At 38.3% G+C, this 22,013-nt stretch overlaps 1 protein-coding gene across 4 annotated transcripts in view; it reads left to right on the top strand.

Annotated features, from left to right (window-relative positions):
* LOC140607042 (uncharacterized) overlaps positions 1–22,013 on the top strand; it is a 134,911-nt gene that overhangs the window by 86,290 nt on the left and 26,608 nt on the right. For all 4 annotated transcript variants that reach the window (XM_072781358.1, XM_072781357.1, XM_072781354.1 and 1 more), the window contains exons 10-12: positions 2,712–2,815; positions 8,966–9,070; positions 9,578–9,631. In XM_072781358.1, the coding sequence (XP_072637459.1) occupies positions 2,755–2,815; positions 8,966–9,070; positions 9,578–9,631 (220 nt within the window). In that variant the 5' untranslated portion in view covers positions 2,712–2,754. The remainder of the gene's footprint in view (positions 1–2,711; positions 2,816–8,965; positions 9,071–9,577; positions 9,632–22,013) is intronic.

Here is a 22,013-nt window from a genome sequence, read left to right as displayed (position 1 = left end):
ATGTGGTCTTTGTGACTAGCTTATTTCACTTACTATATAGTTTTCAGGTTCATCCATATTGTAGCATGTATCAGTATTCCATTCTTTTTTATTTTCAATTTATTTATTGTTGTAAAATATACATAACATAAAATTTACTGTCTTAACCATTTTTAAGTGTATGGTTCAGTGGTATTAAATACATTCACATTTTTATGCGACCATGCCACCCCTACCACCACCCACCTCCAGAATTCTTTTCTTTAAAAAAAAAAAGGGTTTTATTTATTTATTCATGAGAGACACACAGAGAAAGGCAGACATAAGCAGAGGAAAAGGCAGGCTCCCCATAGGAAGCCTGATATGAAACTCCATCCCAGGAGTTACTTCATAAGTAATACTATGTACTTCACATTCCATTCCATCAGGAAATACAGATCTCATTTACCTTTTTGAAATGGCTCTATAGTTGTCCAAAATCGTTTACTTAAAAGTTTGTCACCACTCCCTTCATTTTGAGATGCCATCCTAATTATATATTTGATTTCTATATGCATTTGTCTATTTTGGGAATTTACATTCTGTTCTGTTGGTTTGCTTATTCATGTTCCAAATTGCTTTGAATATATTAATAGCTTTATAATCTTTTAATATTGATAGATCTAACACCTCACTCCCCAGCCCTCATACACACACACACACACACACACACACACACACACACGGCTCCTCATGCCCACCCCCCTACCTTGGCTCTGGCTATTCTTTATGGAAACATATTTTTTGTATGATTTTTAATAGTAAGGTATTTGGTTTTTCTTTTTTTCCCCCATCTTCCATTTGCTGTGTTAAGTATTTCCTAATGAGAAGAAGTTTGATTTTTTAAGGTTTAGAAACCACTTAGGATATCAGAGGACTTATCACATGTACATGTTTCTTATCTTGCCAAGTTAAAAATTCCAATATAATGAAGAAATATGAAGGCATATAGTACACTATTATTTATTGTTTTCTTTGGTACAGCAATATTGACCATCCTTTCCAATTTAAATTTAACATCAAAATATTCCACATTCACTATAGATTTGCATTATTCTGAGTCAAGATTAGACCATGTGGTGATGTATTCATTTGGCTCTAGCTTGGGCCTCCAGGGGTGCAGATGATGTCATACGTGCCTCAGTAGTTGTGCATAACAAGAGTGCCCCATAGACATCCTGAGTCACCCACTAAGAAGCTCAGGAAAGAAAGACAGCACCTCTGTTTGGCACTAAGTCAATGGTTGCCCCAAGGACTTGCCTGTAACTGTAGATTCACTAGTGGGTGGAAGATGAATTCCATATGGCTCAGGGTCCCCTTCATGTTCCTGTACAGATGACCATTTCCTTCCTCCCTCCTTCCTCATCATTCCCTCTTCTTTTCATTTGTTTTTTTTTTTTCTTTTTCAGCTAAAGTAGGTCATTTTGTATTGTTTCCCGTTTCTTGCAGGTATTTTGTAGCTTGTTTTCCATTGCTTTAAACATAGTAACCATTATAGTTTTATGATTTGTGCCCGATAATTTCTAAATCTGAAGTTTTTGTAAGCATGTTGCTACTGCCTATTATTTATGCTTATTCTCTCTTAGGTAACTTGTTTTATTCTGCATTTGATTCTTTTGACTGTGAGAGATTTTCCTTGGGTAATTATTGAAAGAACCCTTTGAGGCTAAGGATGGAAGTACATTCCTAGGGAATACTTGCTTCTGCTGGGCATTTGGACAGAATCACCCACACTCTATGAGGCAAACCATTACAGTTCAAATCCAGATGGAGCAAATATCATTTGAGCAAAAACAGTAACAATGTTCTGCTCACTTCTCTAGGTTCTTGCTTTCCATTAGATTTTGCAGTAGTAATTCCTTACTCTCTTACCAGCTTTTCAATACTTTTGAGGACATGCTTTGTTTTTAAAGATTTTATTTATTATTTGAGAGAGACAGAGATAGTACCAGAGAGTACAAGCAGGGAGGAGAAGCAGCAGCAGGCTCCCCACTGAGTAGAGAGTCCAATGTGGGGTTTGATCCCAGAACCCTGGGATCATGACCCGAGCCAAAGGCAGACACTTTGACTGAGCCACTCAGGTGCCCCAATGCTTTTTACATTTTATCAAAGATTTCAGTTTTTAGCAGAAAGATTGGTCTGAATAACATAGGCCTCCACATAAATGGAAACAGAATGTGAGTACAGATTTTTGTCTGAAGTTAAGGTGTCGGGCAGCTCCAGTGGCCCAGTTGGTTTAGCGCTGCCTTTGGCCCGGGGTGTGATCCTGGAGACCTGGGGTCGAGTCCGGCGTTGGGCTCCCTGCATAGAGCCTGCTTCTCTCTCTCTCTGCCTGTGTCTCTACTTCTCTCTCTCTCTCTCTCTGTCTCTCATGAATAAATAAATAAAATCTTTTTTAAAAAAATTTTAAAAATAAAGTTAAGGTGTCTAAAAGTTCAGAAAAAAAAAAAAAACCTAATTGTTAACCATATTTTGATTTTACCTTTGGTGTAAATGATTTAAAAATTTCCCAATCACCTAGAAGATTTCTATTCTAATTCTAACAGTCTTATTGACCCCTTTAATATTTATGAATGGACTTTATTGAATCTTGGTGTTTCTCATGAGGCAAATAATCAGAATGCACCATAAATAATATCAATGGTCACATTTTGGAGTTAATAAGTTTTTCCTATATTCTTTTTTTCCCACAGAAGAGATTATTGATGTCAATAAAGTGGTACTCCTTTGCAAAATATGGGGATGAACTTTTCAGAAAAGGAAATTAATGATCTGATACATGATCTACCAGTTGATGGTGAGTATTTAAGATATATTTGAATTGGTTAGTATGGGCTTCTATAAAAGAATCTCTGAAAACTCTGGCATTAAGAAGATGGAAATATTAAAGGTGACTCAGACTACATGTAAACATGTTTTGCTCCTTGATATTTTCAGCAACTTTATTTCTGCCTGGAATATGGCCAGTGCCACTATTAGACCTGGACAGAATTAGAGGAAGACAGTGCTGTGGGGGGAAGAGAATGAGATGCATAAAATAGAAGAAACTTTAACACAGGAAAAATTTTTTAAAAATTATAGAACATAGCCCAAAGTGGGAAATTATTTTATTTTATTTTTTTACTAAGCTCTAGGCCTTGAGCCCACCACCCCAAGATCAGGAATCACATCCTCTATCAACTGCATCAGCTCTTAGCAGGAAGTTATTAAAATAGCATTTCTGTCCCTACCATCTTCAAGAACATTTAAAAAGACAGAATAAAGGAGGAATGTGAAGTGTAGGACTTATTTCCTACAGCAAATGAACAAGACCATGTCTTCCAGATATCCCAGAAGGGAAAAGGATCACTCAGGCCTGAATGTGTGGAATGCCTGAAGGCCCAGCAGCACCACTTGAGCTTCTGCTTAAATCCACACATTCCTGAGCCAGACTCCATGATCCAAGGACTGTCCCAAAGTTCTAATATCCTTTGATGGGCTAAAGGTAGTCTAACATTGAATAAATTTTAGTAAATTCTGAATGGGGGCTAAAAGAATTCTCAAAGTAAATAAGCAAAAGTTCAATATTAGTCTGAGAACATTATAGTAGAGCTAAGAAGTAACTGTCTGGAACATTACTTAACCATCTTATAACCTTAGAGGAATCAATACTTGCTTATCCTATTGAGGCACATTTAATTCCATCATTATGTAAGGTAGACACTATTCCCTCAAATATATTTTTGTTAATTTATTTAATTTACTCTAATTTTTACCACTTAGTGTACCAGAAAGAATATGTAAGTGGTCTTCATTGTCTTATTTTCTTTACTTGCAATGAAATAAGAAAAACAGGAAAAGTGAGATTAAATGTGGAACCCCCAGGTTTCATAACAGAATACTATTCTTTGTCTTTCTGAGGTTATGGAATTTTAAAAACATTGCTAAAATAAGTAGAATGATGTGGGAAATATAGCCATTATTTGGGACTATCTTCTAGTATTGCCATTGATTTCTGTTTCTCATTTTTAAATAATAATTTAAAATCAAGACAATGACAAACACTGTTAGATTAAAAAAAAAGTATACATGAAATACCATGGACATGTTGAATGATTCATCCTTCTTTTTAAAAATCAGAGTTAGAATTTTTAAATTACTGCTTATTGGTGATCTGTCATCTGGGGAGTTACCATCAGGATTGAGCTTAAAATGTTTTCTGAAAGATTAAGTCTCAAGCATAGATCCCCAGTTATAATCCTGAGGACAAATAGACCTTGAACTTCCCATTTAGGTAAAAGCTTTCCTCATAATATGTCTGTCAGGATGGAGATGTGAATTTACTGGAGAAGGCAAGGTTAGTTGAAATGTGACCCAAGGAAGCATATACTCAAATAATGAGTTTTACACCCACTAGGTGTTATCATCTTTGTTTCTGAAAATTTCCAGCAGCCCCATAAAACTGATGGATATTTTCATGCTTTGCTAACTTAGCTAGCTGATTTTCTAGTTAGTTAGAAATAACTTTTGGGAGCACCTGGGTGGCTCAGTGGTTGAGCATCTGCCTTTGGCTCAGGTCATGATCCCAGGGTCCTGTAACTGAGTCCCACATAAAGCTCCTTGCAGGGAGCCTGCTTCTTCCTCTGCCCATGTCTCTGCTTCTCTCTGTGTCTCTCATGAATAAATAAATAAAATCTTAAAAAAAAAGAAAAGAAAAGAAAAGAAAAGAAACAATTTTTGGAATGTCCTGCCTCAACAGATCCAGAAGAAAAAGAACAAAGATTCTATTTGGCCTAGATTTAACAATCATATGAATAATGTTTTTTTTCCCGTTCTCTGTTCTAATACTTGTTATATGTGTACCTATAAGTGTTACATGACTTCGTTAAGTCACTACATACTTATAATTCTTCGGTAAGTATTTGTTATCTAGACCTTCATTTGTAAATTTTTCATGATATAGGGGTTTGTGTATATTACATTCTGTATTTTATCACTTAAAATTTGACAAAAAATCAGGTATTTTTCAACTTACCAAGAGTGACAATTTTTTAGGTTGGTTCTCTTTCTTCACAAAATTTGTATCCCCAAAATCATCTATTTGTGACATAATTTTTGTACTTTAATATGTTTCTATGTTAAGTCTCTTTAAATATTAATTTTTATAAAATTCAGTTGAATACAATACAAATTATGTAAATAATTAGAGTTGGGAAGTTAACCTCAAAATGAATATTTTGTTCAAGTAAATCATAAATCATGTAACTCAAGAGTGAACTGATCTGCCTAGGTTAGTGAACATGAAAGCAAAATAGTAATTAGAACCTCAGTAGAGAAAAATATACTTTCAAAAAATCCCAATTAAAACAGTGGTGAATAGGGATGCCTGGGGGCCTCAGTCAGTTAAACATCTGCCTTCAGCTCAGGTCATGATCTCAGGGTCCTGGGAACCAGCTCCATATTGGGCTCCTTGCTCAGTACAGAGTCTGTCTCTGCTGCTCCCTCTCCACTTGCCCCTCCCCCTCACTCATCCTCTTTCTCTCAAATAAATAAATTCTTAAAAATAAAATAATAGATGGAGCGGTAAGGTGGTGGAAGAATAGTAGGGGTCCTCAACTCACCTGGTCCCACAGACTTACCTAGATAACTTTAAAAACATCTTGAACACCTACGAATCTGACCTGAGATTTAAAGAGAGGACATCTGGAAAGCTACCGAGAGTAAAGTTTTGGTTCTAACAAGGTAGGAAGGCTAAATAAACAAACAAACAAACAAACAAATAAATAAATAGTGGGGGAGGGGAATCGCGAGTAGCTGGGCTAAAGCGCCGCGATGAAAGCCTCCAGGACAGGGAAGCCCAGACCTCGAGAAACCGGAACTTTAAAATCTGCGTGGTTGTTTTCTCTAATGGAAAAAGTGCTCAGCAGGGAAAGGGGCAGAATCACAGGAGGGGAGTGAAGCCTCAAGATTCCTGTAGTCACTATAAAAGGAGGGACGCCTGGGGAAAAGCTCACTGCAAACCGCAGTCTGATACAGGTAAAGGGCTGGAGCGCCGCAGCCCTCCGGAGCATTTGGGAGAAGCCCGGGGATTAGGCGGGCCATCTCCAGACCGTGGTGGCTGTGCTTCATTCCCTGGAACAGCCAGGAGCGTGGATCCAGCATCACCGGGCCCCGGATCCCAGGCCGCCCAAGTGGATGCTGGAGATTCTGCATTCCCCCTGGGACTGGCAGAAGCAGGGAGAGCACAGGACAGCAAGAACTCTCCTGTTGCTGGGTACCCACAAGCTGTGCAGATTAGTGCACCCGCGCCAGCCTCCAGGAGCATCTAGGCCAGTGCAGACTGGGAGACTGCAGTTAGTTACTCACGGGGCTACACTCCAGAGCTGGAAATCTGGCCACCACCATTGTTGTTTTCCCTCTTTGTTTTACCTTGTGCCTGGGAGAGGTGGGGCTGCCAGGGAACAAAGGCCTCACAGGATAAACAGGTCACAGTGAGCCTGACACCTGGGCAGGGCATCTCCTTGAGAATCAGCTTAGCAGACCCCTCCCCCAGAAGACCAGCTGGAAAAACAAGAGAAGAGCAAGTTTACTGACCAAGCAGTGCTGGAAAGCTCCAAGTCCGAGAGAAAATCGAGGGAAAATAGTACATAGAAATAGAGGGTCCCCCCCTTTTTTTTCTTTTTCCATTACGACTGGTTTTTATATCATACTAAATATATTAGTCTTATATTTTTTCCCTTTTCCCACCTTAACTACAATATTTTACAGTTCTCATTTTTAAGTTGTTTCCTTTTTGACTTTGATATTTCTACAATTACATGTCTTAAATATATTTTTCACTTCTGGATTCCCTTCAACATGTTCAGTTTAATTTTGGTAGATATATGAGATATGGGTTTTTGTTTTTTGTTTTTTCTGCCTTGTTTTGTTTTACAATGGTGAAAGTTAATACTTTCTAAAATACGACCAACATACACCCAGAACCAAGTGGAATACCGTGCTGGTTTATTCTGTGAGATTATATTCTCTCTTCCTTCCCATTCTGCCCCCATCTTTTATCTTGTTTATGTTTTGGTGGTCAATGTTGGGGCTTTATAAAAGTATTGCTGGTTTATATAAATTTGGGATTGTGCATCTTCTAACAGACAGAACAAAATACACTCAGAACCAAGAGGATCTCCATCTAGGACCCCTCAGGTAGACTACATTCTCTCCCACTACCACTTCACCACCATCCCCCAGCCCTCCCCTTCTTTTCTCTTTTTCCTCTTTACTTTTTTTCTTTTTCATTTTTCTTCTTCTTTGTAGTTTTGGGCCTTTTTACTACTTTGTTTTAAAGTTTGTTTTTCACTTTAGTGGTCCTTTTGTTTTATTTTGTTCTTTTTCTTTTATTTTCTGGTCTCTGACCTCTTCAGAATCAGTAAAATAGGGTGTATTTTACTTATATCATGGTTGATATGTTTGACTCAACCCATCCATATAGCCACTCTGCAATGGACAAAGTGACTAGAAGGAAGAATCCACCACAAAAGAAAAAAATGGAAACAGTACCCTCTGCCATAGAGTTACAGAATTTGGACTTCAATACAATGTCAGAAAGTCAATTCAGAAGTACAAGTATACAGCTACTGATGGCACTGGAAACAAGTATAAAGGACTCTAGAGACTTTGTCACTGCAGAATTGAGATCTAATCAGGCCAAAATTAAAAATAGATTACATGAGATGCAATCCAAACTGGTTGTACTAATTGCTAGGATTAATGAGGTGGAAGAGAGTGAGTGACAAGACAAGTTGATGGTAAGGAAGAAAGCTGAGGAAAAAAGAGAAAACCAATTAAGAAGCCATGAAAAAAAGGCTTAGGGAAATAAATGATAGCCTGAGAAGGAAGAATTTATGTATGATTGGGATTCCAGAAGAGGCTGAGAGGGAGAGAGGATCACAAAGTATATTTGAACAAATCATAGCTGAGAACTTCCCTAATATGGAGAAGGAAACAGGCATTCAGATCCAAGGATAGAGAAGACCCCACCAAAAAAAAAAAATCAATAAAAACTGCTCAACACTTTGACCTTTAATAGTGAAACTTGCAAATTCCATGGACAAATAGAAAAGTCTTAAAGCAGTGCAAGACAAGAGATTCTTAACTTATATGAGGAGAAATATCATATTAGCAGCACACCTCTCCACAGAGACCTGGCAGGCCAGAAAGGGCTGGCATGAAATATTCAGGGTACTAAATGAGAAGAAGATGCAGCCAAGGATACCTTATCCAGCAAGGCTCTCATTCAGAATAGGAGAGATAAAGAGTTTCCAAGATAGGCAGAAACTGAAAGAATATGTGACCACCAAACCAGCTCTGTGAGAAATATTAATGGGGACCCTGTAAAAGAAAGAGGAAGCCCAAAGAAACAATCCACAAATACAGGGACTGAATAGGTATTACAATGACACTAAATTCATATCTTTCAATAGTTACTCTGAATGTGAATGGGCTAAATGATCCCATCAAAAGAGTACATTTATCATGATGAGCAATGAGTAATGTATAAAGCTGTTGGATCATTATACTGTACATTGTACAATTATCTACAATTGTATTATAAAACTGATATCTAATTATTGTCATCATGAAGAGAAAATCATGTTATTCAAACCACAAGGTAATAAATATAATAAATGACAGCTGAATATATAAAATGTCCATCTGTTATCATAATTTGCGATTGTAAAACAAATCTGTTCTCTACAGGACAGACTTGTTCCCAGAAATAAGAGACATTTCTTTTGTAAATATTAAGGGATTATGTTCTATTTTGTAAGTTCCTCACAATTCTATGTAGTTAGTTATGTTTCATTTTCCCCTTATATCTCCTCAAATAGGGGGAGATACATTATAGCAAGAATGAATTTTTCACCATTTCATGTAATGATTATTCTCAGGCATTAATGTTCTTGTATTTTCAAAGGAAAAAATGTTCATGTCAGTGACCTGAAGAAAGTTCTGGGAAGCCTGAGGATCGAGCTCACAGATGAGGAACTGAAAAAACTACAGGAAAATCTGCCAATTGATGGTGAGCTACATAGAAGCCAAAAAGACTTTCTAGGGAACTTGGTTTTGTGGCTTGTGTGAACAATTAAAAATTTTTACCTGTTCAGGCCCTTCTGGAAATTACTGAAAATGATTAGGAAAAGATGTTGTCATTTAGATTTAGTCTGCAGTTTATCAACCGCTATGCCATCAGAATGTCAGATAATTCATCAGCCTAAATCCTAATTAAAAACAGAAGAAAACTACAAGGACTAGTAAGAGAAGTTAAAGGGGAAGTCAAAAGAAGAAGGAAGATAAGTGATTGTTTTAACAAAAGAGTGTTTCCCTCAGCCATCAATCTCTTCCTAGTTGCCAAAAAATGCATGTATTTGTCACAGTTTTCCTTTCTGTAATCTCTTTTTAAATTTAATAATGAGACAGAACACATTCTTCACTCAATTATAAATAGTTGTCTCACTGCAGTTATAAAATAAGTAAGTGAATGTTCATACCATTTCCCTTCTGATATGAATTGTTCTTTTTCCTATAGCTGCTGGAAATGTATCTCAGAATAAAATGTTGGATGATGTGAAATCCATTAAGGGTAAGTTAAAAGCCTGACAAGAAAGGCAGGAATATCTGAAATCTTCAAGATTCACATTTATCATTTAGATTACAAATCCTGTCTAGCTTCCTATGTACAGATTACTTAGTTACTTTCATCATCATAATATTTTATACTGTAATGTCTCAATATATCTTTCTAGGGAATCCATACTCATGGAAAAATCTAATCATGCATAGCAAATTGTAAAGAAAAGGATTACCAAATTTTCAAGGAGTTGTGTAAGGAGAGCTTTTTATGTAGGAAGATGGTAGTCAGATCCATAGAAACAAAAAGTAGATTAGTGGCTGCCAGGAGCTGGTTAGAAAGGGAAGTAGGGAGGGACTACTTCATATGTCTGGGCTCCCCTTTGGGGATGATGAAGATGTTTTGAAACTAGAAGTGATATTTGTACAACACCATGAATATGTACTAAATGCCCCTGAAGTGTTTACTTTAAAATGATTAATTTTATGTGAATTTCACCAAAAAAAGGTGCTAAGATTCTACTTGTTTTTAAAGTTATCTTATGATTGAGAGAGCCGAAAAGTAACATAGATCAGAAGGGAACAGAGAGAATATACAGAAACAGTGACTTTATAGGGAGTACAATGGCACTAAATTCATATTTTTCAGTAATTACTCTGATCACAAATCAAGTCTCAACTGGTACCAAAAGATTGGGCTCAATACCTGCATATATTCAGACTATAGTGGTTTGAAACCTGAACTCAATCACAAGAGGAAATTTGGAAAGAACTCACATACTGGGAGGCTAAAGAGCTCCCACTAAAGAATGAATGGGTCAACCAGGAAATTAAAGAGTTTTTCTTTTTTTAATTCATGGAAACAAATGAGGATGAAAACACAAACTGCTCAAAACCTTTGGGATGCAGCAAAGGTAGTCCTAAGAGGGAAGTATATAGCAATACAAGCCTCTCTCAAGAAACAAGAAGGGCCTCAAAAGCACAAGCCCACCTTACACCTAAAGGAGCTGGAGAAAGAACAACAAATAAAGCCTAAATCCAGTAGGGGAAGAGAATTAATAAAGATTAGAGCAAAAATCAATGAAGTAGAAACAAACAAAAAAAAATAGTAGAACAGATCAATGAAACTAAGAGCTGGTTCTTTGAAAGAATTAACAAGATTGATAAACCCCTGGCCAAATTTATCAAAAAGAAAAGAGAAAGGACCCAAATACGTAAATTATGAATGAATGAGGAAAGATCACAACCAATACTAAGGAAATACAAGCAATTATAAGAATATATTATAAGCAACTATATGCCAACAAATTAGATAATCTGGAAGAAGTGGATGCATTCCTAGAGATGTATAAACTACCAAAACTGAAACAGGAAGAAATAGAAAACCTGAACAGACCCATAGCCAGCAAGGAAATTGAAGCAGTAATCAAAATCTCCCAGCAAACAAGAGTCCAGGGCCAAATGGCTTTCCAGGGGAATTCTGAAGCTGTTTCAGAAAGTGGTAAGGGAAGGAAAAGTTCCAAACCCATTCTATGAGTCCAGCATTACCTTGATCCCAAAACCAAAGACTCCACCAAAAAGAAATACAGACCAATATCCCTGATGAACATGGAGGCAAAAATTCTCACCAATATACTAGCCAATAGGATCCAACAGTACATTAAAAGGATTATTCATCACAATCAAGTAGGATTTATTCCTGGCTGTAAGAGTGGTTCAACATCCACAAATCAATCAATGTGATACACTACATTAATGAAAGAAGGGGCAAGAACCTCTCAATAAATGCAGAAAAAACATTTAAAAAGTATAGCATCCTTTATTGATTAAAATTCTTCATAGTGTAGGGACAGAGGGAACATAACTTAATATCTTAAAAGCCATATACAAAAAGCCCACAGCGAATATCATCCTCAATGGGGGAAAAACTGAGAGCTTTTCCCCTAAGGTCAGGAACACAGCAGGGATGTCCACTATCACCATTGTTGTTCAACATAGTACTAGAAATCCTAGCCTCAACAGTCAGACAACAAAAAGAAACAAAAGGCATCTGAATTGACAAACTCACTCTTTGCGGATAACATGATACTCTATATGGAAAACCCAAAAGACTCCATCTCAAAATCCCTAGAACTCATACAGGAATTCAACAAAGTGACAGAATATAAAATCAATGCACAGAAATCAGTTGGATTTCTATACACTAACAATGGAACAGAAGAGAAATTAAGAAGTCAATGTCATTTTCAATTGCACCAAAAACCATAAGATACCTAGGAATAAACCTTACCAAAGTTTTCTGTACTCAGAAAGCTATAGAACACTCATGAAATAAATTGAGAAAGACACAAAGAAATGGAAAAATGTCCCATGCTTATGGATTGGAGGAACAAATATTGTTAAAATGTCTATGCTACCTGGAGCAATCTATATATCCAATCCAATCCCTATCAAAATACCATCAACTTTTTTCACAGAGCTGTAACAAATCATCCTAAAATGTGTATGGAGCCAGAAAAGAGCCTTCATAGCCAAAGGAATGTTGAAAAAGAAAACCAAAACTGGTGGCATCACAATCCCAGACTTCAAGATCTATTGCAAAGCTATAATCATCAAAACAGTATGTATGGTACTGGCACAAAACAGACACATCGATCAATGGAACAGAATAGAGAACCCAGAAACGGACCCTCAACTCTATAGTCAACTCATATTTTACAGAGCAGAAAAGGATATCCAACTGAAAAAAAAAAAAGACAGTCTCTTCAACAAATAGTGTTGGGAAAACTGGACAGCCACATGCAGAAGAATGAAACTGGACCATTTCCTCACATCATACACAAAAATAGACTCAAAATGGATGAAAGATCTAAATGTGAGACATGAATGCATTAAAATCCTAGAGGAAACACAGGTAGCAACCTCTGTTACCTCAGCCACAGCAATTTCTTGCTAAACATTGGCTCCAAAGGCAAGGGAAACAATGGCAAAAATGAACTATTGGGACTTCATCAAAATAAAAATCTTTTGCACAGCAAAGGAAATAGTCAACAAAACCAAAAGGCAACCAACAGAATGGGAGAAGATATTTGTAAATGTCTTATCAGATAAAGAGCTATTATCCAAAATGTACAAAGAACTTATCAAACTCAACACCCAAAGAACAAATAATTCAATAAAAAAAATGGGGAGACATGAACAGACATTTCTCCAAAGAAGACATACAAATGGCCAACAGACACATGAAAAAAATGTTCAACATGACTCAGCATTAGGGAAATATAAACCAAAACCACAGTGAGATACCAACTCACACCAGTCAGAATGGCTAAAATGAACAACTCAGGAAACAACAGATGTTGGAGAGGTTGCGGAAAAAGGAGAACCCTCTTACACTGTTGGTGGGAATGCAAGCTGGTGCAGCCACTCTGGAAAACAGTATGGAAGTTCCTCAAAAAGTTGAAAATAGAGCTACTCTATGACCCAACAATTGCACTACTAGGGATTTACTGCAATATAGTGATCCAAAGGGGCATCTGTACCCCCGGTGTTTATAGCAGCAATGTCCACAATAGCCAAACTATGGAAAGAGCCTATATGTCCATCAACAGATGAATGATTAAAGAAGATATGATGTGTATGTGAGTGTGTATGTATATATAATGGAATATTACTCAGCCATCAAAAAAACCCCAAAATCTTGCCATTTGAAATGACATGGATGGAACTAGAGGTATTATGCTAAGCAAAATAAGTCAATCAAAAATAAGTCAATTAGAGGAGGGGCAAGATGGCGGAAGAGTAGGGTCCCCAAATCACCTGTCTCCACCAAATTACTAGAAAACCTTCAAATTAAAAAAAAAAAAAAAGAAAGAAAAAAGAAAACCTTCAAATTATCCTGAAAATCTATGAATTCGGCCTGAGAATTAAAGAGAGAACACCTGGAATGCTACAGTGAGAAGAGTTTGCGCTTCTATCAAGGTAGGAAGACGGGAAAAAAGAAATAAAGAAACAAAGGCCTCCAAGGGGGAGGGGCCCCGCGAGGAGCCGGGCTGAGGCCGGGGCGAGTGTCCCCAGGACAGGAGAGCCCCATCCCGGAGGAGCAGGAGCTGCACCAACCTTCCCGGGGGGAAAGGGGCTCCCGGGGAGTTGGAGCAGGACCCAGAAGGGCGCGGATGCCCTCGGGCTCCCTGGGACAGTAACAGAGCAACTGGGCTCGGGGAGAGTGCGCCGAGCTCCCTAAGGGCTGCAGCGCGCACCGCGGGACCCGGCGGAACCCGGAGCAGCTCGGAGGGGCTCGGGCAGAGGAAGAGGCTCCTTGCAGACGGGGCTGCGTGGTTACAGGAGCAGCTGGGGGAGGGGGGGGGGGGCTCGGGCGGCGGCTCCGCGGAGGGGGCTGCGCTGCCGGGAGCGAATCCAACAGCGCAGGCCCGGGAGCACAGGGCGCCGGGACACAGCCCAGGATCCGGCCTCCCCCAGGGACAGGCAGAGGCCGGGAGGGCCCAGGACAGCAAGGACGCTCCTGCCCCGAGCTGAGCAGATCAGCGGCCCACCCCGGAGCCTCCAGGCCCTGCAGACGGAGTTCCTGCTGGAGCTGAATCCAGGTTTCCAGAGCTGCCCCGCCACTGGGGCTGTTGCTCCTGGGGCCTCACGGGATAAACAACCCCCCACTGAGCCCTGCACCAGGCAGGGGCACAGCATCTCCCCCAACTGCTAACACCTGAAAATCAGCACAACAGGCCCCTCCCCCAGAAGATCAGCTAGACGGACCAGTTCCAGGGGAAGCCAAGGGACTTAAAGTACACAGAATCAGAAGATACTCCCCCGTGGTTCCTTTTTTGTTGTTGTTGTTGTTGTTGTTGTGTTGTTTTGTTTTGCTTTTTGATTTGTTTCCTTCCCCTACCCCCCTTTTTTCTCCTTTCTTTTTCTTTCTCTTTTTCTTTTTTTTTTTCGTTTTTTTTCTTCCTTGTTTTTCTCTTTCTCTTTTCTTTCCTTCTTTCTCTCCTCTCTTTTTCTCCTTTTCCCAATACAACTTGCTTTTGGCCACTCTGCACTGAGCAAAATGACTAGAAGGAAAACCTCACCTCAAAAGAAAGAATCAGAAACAGTCCTCTCTCCCACAGAGATACAAAATCTGGATTACAATTCAATGTCAGAAAGCCAATTCAGAAGCACTATTATACAGCTACTGGTGGCTCTAGAAAAAAGCATAAAGGACTCAAGAGACTTCATGACTGCAGAATTTAGAGCTAATCAGGTAGAAATTAAAAATCAATTGAATGACATGCAATCCAAACTAGAAGTTCTAACAACGAGGGTTAACGAGGTGGAAGAACGAGTGAGTGACATAGAAGACAAGTTGATAGCAAAGAGGGAAACTGAGGAAAAAAGAGACAAACAATTAAAAGACCATGAAGATAGATTAAGGGAAATAAATGACAGCCTGAGGAAGAAAAACTCAAGTTTAATTGGTGTTCCCGAGGGCGCCGAAAGGGCCAGAGGGCCAGAATATGTATTTGAACAAATCTTAGCTGAAAACTTTCCTAATCTGGGAAGGGAAACAGGCATTCAGATCCAGGAAATAGAGAGATACCCCCCTAAAATCAATAAAAACCGTTCAACACCTTGACATTTAATAGTGAAGCTTGCAAATTCCAAAGATAAAGAGAAGATCCTTAAAGCAGCAAGAGACAAGAAATCCCTGACTTTTATGGGGAGGAGTATTAGGGTAACAGCAGACCTCTCCACAGAGACCTGGCAGGCCAGAAAGGGCTGGCAGGATATATTCAGGGTCCTAAACGAGAAGAACATGCAACCAAGAATACTTTATCCAGCAAGGTTCTCATTCAAAATGGAAGGAGAGATAAAGAGCTTCCAAGACAGGCAGCAACTAAAAGAATATGTGACCTCCAAACCAGCTCTGCAAGAAATTTTAAGGGGGACTCTTAAAATTCCCCTTTAAGAAGAAGTTCAGTGGAACATTCCACAAAAACAAGGACTGAATAGATATCATGATGACACTAAACTCATATCTCTCAATAGTAACTCTGAATGTGAATGGGCTTAATGACCCCATCAAAAGGCGCAGGGTTTCAGACTGGATAAAAAAGCAGGACCCATTTATTTGCTGTCTACAAGAGACTCATTTTACAAAGAAGGATACCTACAGCCTGAAAATAAAAGGTTGGAGAACAATTTAACCATTCGAATGGTCCTCAAAAGAAAGCAGGGGTAGCCATCCTCATATCAGATAAACTAAAATTTACCCCGAAGACTGTAGTGAGAGATGAAGAGGGACACTATATCATACTTAAAGGATCTATTCAACAAGAGGACTTAACAATCCTCAATATATATGCCCCGAATGTGGGAGCTGCCAAATATATAAATCAATTATTAACCAAAGTGAAGAAATACTTAGATAGTAATACACTTATTTTTTTTTAATTTTTATTTATTTATGATAGTCACACAGAGAGAGAGAGAGAGGCAGAGACACAGGCAGAGGGAGAAGCAGGCTCCATGCACCGGGAGCCCGACGTGGGATTCAATCCCGGGTCTCCAGGATCGCGCCCTGGGCCAAAGGCAGGCGCCAAACCACTGTGCTACGCAGGGATCCCAATAGTAATACACTTATACTTGGTGACTTCAATCTAGCTCTTTCTATACTCGATAAGTCTTCTAAGCACAACATCTCCAAAGAAACGAGAGCTTTAAATGATACACTGGACCAGATGGATTTCACAGATATCTACAGAACTTTACATCCAAACTCAACTGAATACACATTCTTCTCAAGTGCACATGGAACTTTCTCCAGAATAAACCACATATTGGGTCACAAATCGGGTCTGAACTGATACCAAAAGATTGGGATCGTCCCCTGCATATTCTCAGACCATAATGCCTTGGAATTAGAACTAAATCACAACAAGAAGTTTGGAAGGACCTCAAACACGTGGAGGTGAAGGACCATCCTGCTAAAAGATGAAAGGGCCAACCAGGAAATTAAGGAAGAATTAAAAAGATTCATGGAAACTAATGAGAATGAAGATACAACCGTTCAAAATCTTTGGGATGCAGCAAAAGCAGTCCTAAGGGGGAAATACATCGCAATACAAGGCATCCATTCAAAAACTGGAAAGAACTCAAATACAAAAGCTAACCTTACACATAAAGGAGCTAGAGAAAAAACAGCAAATAGATCCTACACCCAGGAGAAGAAGGGAGTTAATAAAGATTCGAGCAGAACTCAACGAAATCGAGACCAGAAGAACTGTGGAACAGATCAACAGAACCAGGAGTTGGTTCTTTGAAAGAATTAATAAGATAGGTAAACCATTAGCCAGCCTTATTAAAAAGAAGAGAGAGAAGACTCAAATTAATAAAATCATGAATGAGAAAGGAGAGACCACTACCAACACCAAGGAAATACAAACGATTTTAAAAACATATTATGAACAGCTATACGCCAATAAATTAGGCAATCTAGAAGAAATGGACGCATTCCTGGAAAGCCACAAACTACCAAAACTGGAACAGGAAGAAATAGAAAACCTGAACAGGCCAACAACCAGGGAGGAAATTGAAGCAGTCATCAAAAACCTCCCAAGGCACAAGAGTCCAGGGCCAGATGGCTTCCCAGGGGAATTTTATCAAACGTTTAAAGAAGAAAGCATACCTATTCTCCTAAAGCTGTTTGGAAAGATAGAAACAGATGGAGTACTTCCAAATTCGTTCTATGAGGCCAACATCACCTTAATTCCAAAACCAGACAAAGACCCCACCAAAAAGGAGAATTACAGACCAATATCCCTGATGAACATGGATGCAAAAATTCTCAACAAGATACTTGCCAATAGGATCCAACAATACATTAAGAAAATTATTCACCATGACCAAGTAGGATTTATCCCCGGGACACAAGGCTGGTTCAACACTCGTAAAACAATCAATGTGATTCATCATATCAGCAAGAGAAAAACCAAGAACGATACGATCCTCTCATTAGATGCAGAGAAAGCATTTGACAAAATACAGCATCCATTTCTGATCAAAACTCTTCAGAGTGTAGGGATAGAGGGAACATTCCTCAACATCTTAAAAGCCATCTATGAAAAGCCCACAGCAAATATCATTCTCAATGGGGAAGCACTGGGAGCCTTTCCCCTAAGATCAGGAACAAGACAGGGATGTCCACTCTCACCACTGCTATTCAACATAGTACTGGAAGTCAATCAGACAACAAAAAGACATTAAAGGCATTCAAAATGGAAAAGAAGAAGTCAAACTCTCCCTCTTTGCCGATGACATGATACTCTACATAGAAAACCCAAAAGTCTCCACCCCAAGATTGCTAGAACTCATACAGCAATTCGGTAGCATGGCAGGATACAAAATCAATGCCCAGAAGTCAGTGGCATTTCTATACACTAACAATGAGACTGAAGAAAGAGAAATTAAGGAGTCCATCCCATTTACAATTGCACCCAAAAGCATAAGATACCTAGGAATAAACCTAACCAAAGATGTAAAGGATCTATACCCTCAAAACTATAGAACACTTCTGAAAGAAATTGAGGAAGACACAAAGAGATGGAAAAATATTCCATGCTCATGGATTGGCAGAATTAATATTGTGAAAATGTCAATGTTACCCAGGGCAATATACACGTTTAATGCAATCCCTATCAAAATACCATGGACTTTCTTCAGAGAGTTAGAACAAATTATATTAAGATTTGTGTGGAATCAGAAAAGACCCCAAATAGCCAGGGGAATTTTAAAAAAGAAATCCATATCTGGGGGCATCACAATGCCAGATTTCAGGTTGTACTACAAAGCTGTGGTCATCAAGACAGTGTGGTACTGGCACAAAAACAGTCACATAGATCAATGGAACAGAATAGAGTACCCAGAAGTGGACCCTGAACTTTATGGTCAACTAATATTCGATAAAGGAGGAAAGACTATCCATTGGAAGAAAAACAGTCTCTTCAATAAATGGTGCTGGGAAAATTGGACATCCACATGCAGAATAATGAACTAGACCACTCTCTTGCACCATACACAAAGATAAACTCAAAATGGATGAAAGATCTAAATGTGAGACAAGATTCCATCAAAATCCTAGAGAAGAACACAGGCAACACCCTTTTTGAACTCGGCCACAGTAACGTCTTGCAAGATACATCCACGAAGGCAAAAGAAACAAAAGCAAAAATGAACTATTGGGACTTCATCAAGATAAGAAGCTTTTGCACAGCAAAGGATACAGTCAACAAAACTCAAAGACAACCTACAGAATGGGAGAAGATATTTGCAAATGACATATCAGATAAAGGGCTAGTTTCCAAGATCTATAAAGAACTTATTAAACTCAACACCAAAGAAACCAACAATCCAATCATGAAATGGGCAAATGACATGAAGAGAAATCTCACAGAGGAAGACATAGACATGGCCAACATGCATACGAGAAAATGCTCTTCATCATTTGCCATCAGGGAAATACAAATCAAAACCACAATGAGATACCACCTCACACCAGTGAATGGGGCAAATTAACAAGGCAGGAAACAACAAATGTTGGAGAGGATGCGGAGAAAGGGGAACCCTCTTGCACTGTTGGTGGGAATGTGAACTGGTGCAGCCACTCTGGAAAACTGTGTGGAGGTTCCTCAAACAGTTAAAAATAGACCTGCCCTAGGACCCAGCAATTGCACTGTTGGGGATTTACCCCAAAGATACAAATGCAATGAAATGCCGGGACACCTGCACCCCGATGTTTCTAGCAGCAATGGCCACGATAGCCAAACTGTGGAAGGAGCCTCGGTGTCCAACGAAAGATGAATGGATAAAGAAGATGTGGTTTATGTATACAATGGAATATTACTCAGCCATTAGAAATGACAAATACCCACCAATTGCTTCAACGTGGATGGAACTGGAGGGTATTATGCTGAGTGAAGTCAGTCAGTCGGAGAAGTACAAACATTATATGTTCTCATTCATTTGGGGAATATAAATAATAGTGAAAGGGAATATAAGGGAAGGGAGAAGAAATGTGTGGGAAATATCAGAAAGGGAGACAGAACGTAAAGACTGCTAACTCTGGGAAACGAACTAGGGGTGGTAGAAGGGGAGGAGGGCGGGGGTGGGAGTGAATGGGTGATGGGCACTGGGGGTTATTCTGTATGTTGGTATGTTGAACACCAATAAAAAATAAATTAAAAAAAATAAATAAGTCAATCAAAGAAAGACAATTATCATATGATAATATGGAATTTAAGAAACAAGACAGAGGATCATAGGGGTAGAGGGGAAAAAATAAAAGAAGATGAAATTAGAGAGGGACACAAACCGTAAGAGACTCCTAATCATAGGAAACAAACTGAGGGTCGCTGGAGGGGAGAAGAGTGGGGGGATGGGGTAACTGGTGAACATTAAAGAGGGCATGTGATGTAATGAGCACTGGATATTATATAAGACTGATGAATCACTAACTTGCATCTGAAACTAATATATTAATTAATTGAATTTAAGCTTAAAAACTTAATTTTTTTAAAGTTACCTTATGAGTTTCCCTCTGTTAATTAATTAACTATTTAATTAATTAGGTCCCTAGCTAGCATCAAAGCTCATTCCTATTCTAATATTGGTTATAATCAAACCCTGTACCCTATCCCTTCATGACTATTTACTTCCACTCAAGGTTTAAAGGAAGAATTACTAATTCTGATTTTTCTAATGATTATTTAATGCTTTTAGATATCTTAAATGGGAGTCATACAGAAAAGTAATAATCACATAAGTCCATTTCTTCCATTGTCTTTATTATAGTAATGGTAAAGTATTATATACATATACAAATATTCAGGTAATAATTCACATGCAAAGTTGTATTTTTAATATTTTAAACTCATTTTTTTCATGTTTCTTTCCTGTATGGTTCCTAAGGAGGAAACTTTAAGATGAAAAACTTGGACACTGTCCTGGAAAATCTGGGAATTCAAGCTTACACAAAAGAAACATGAAAGTGTAACAGAAAATCTGCCACTTACTGGCTAGTGTTTCAAGTATTACTGTATGTTAGAGGAGAGTTTGTGCACTTGTACACAAGAGTGTCTGCAATTAGTTCTGCATGGTATCAAAATATTATTTTTGCAAAAGCTTAAAGAAACCAATCTTAATGCGAGTACAAATTCTGTCCTTTGTTTCTGTAAGCCCCATATCATTAACCTCTTTTCTTTTGGATTATAAACATCACACACAGAACTCTTATAACCAGTAATGAATTTACAGGAGCGAAATGAACATTTAAGTTAAGGAATAGAAAGGAAGAAAGAAAAAAAAATGACTAATTGCCCTATTAGTATCCCTCAAATAGTCGTATCATAAGACCGTTAATCATTTTAACTTTTACAATTTTCAGTGGGTAGTATTATCCACATTCATATTTCTGACTGTCATTATATCCTGAAAATTTCTAGGTGTTTATGTGCAGCCCAAATTCTTCCCCAAACATGGTTTGGGTAAAACCAAATTCTGATTCCTGTTGGATTCTACCTACCAAATTCATTCTTGCTCAGCAAAGCCTCAGATCTTTATATCTCAATTCAATATTTTCAAAAATATCTACCCAAAACTGTCTCCTAATTATACATTCCCTTTCTCAGCTGGTGGCACCATCATGTTTCTGAGTAAAACAAGTTTAAAAATTGGCATCATTTTTCGCTCCATCTTTTTTTAGTACCACATCTCATCAGATACCAAGTCCTACCAGTTAGAACTACTATTTCATAGATCTATGATCTGACCCTTACTTTCCTTTTAGCTTTATCTTGTGTTATTTCCTATCTCCACAATGACCTTCAAAACTGAAGTGTCTAAACCATAGTATTGGATATAGGCATGGTTCAAGGTTTTTATATGGGATTTTCCCCAGCCTGTTGCAAAGCAGTAGCTATAAGTGGATGGATTTTAGCAGAAGGATCTCCTAATTTTATTGTCTGCTTCACCTCAACCCAACTACTCTATTTATAGTAAGTTTATTTGTCCTTTTCACCCCAGAGACTGAGTTGTTCTAAAGCAGAGACTATGTTAAATTTATTATTAACCACATTTTAATTTTTTTAGTGCCTCAGATGGTGCCAGAAATTTGGTAGATAACTCCATAAAATGTTCTTTAACCAATGAATATACAGATCTTCTTTATTATCTAATGCTTATACCATAGCATCTAATTTGACATCCAATTGTCCTTTTTCTACATACTCCTAATTTTTAGAACAGAAACACTTAGGCATATTTCATCAGGCAGGTCTTGCCTATAATACTAATCTCAAAGTTTATCTTTTCCAGAACTTCCCTGACCCATGGAAGTCACTTTATTT

The sequence above is a fragment of the Canis lupus genome, chromosome 16 (genome assembly GCF_048164855.1).
Source record: "Canis lupus baileyi chromosome 16, mCanLup2.hap1, whole genome shotgun sequence".
Taxonomy (NCBI): domain Eukaryota; kingdom Metazoa; phylum Chordata; class Mammalia; order Carnivora; family Canidae; genus Canis; species Canis lupus.
Note: the sequence above shows the minus strand (reverse complement) of the source record. Positions and strands in the feature narration are given on the sequence as shown.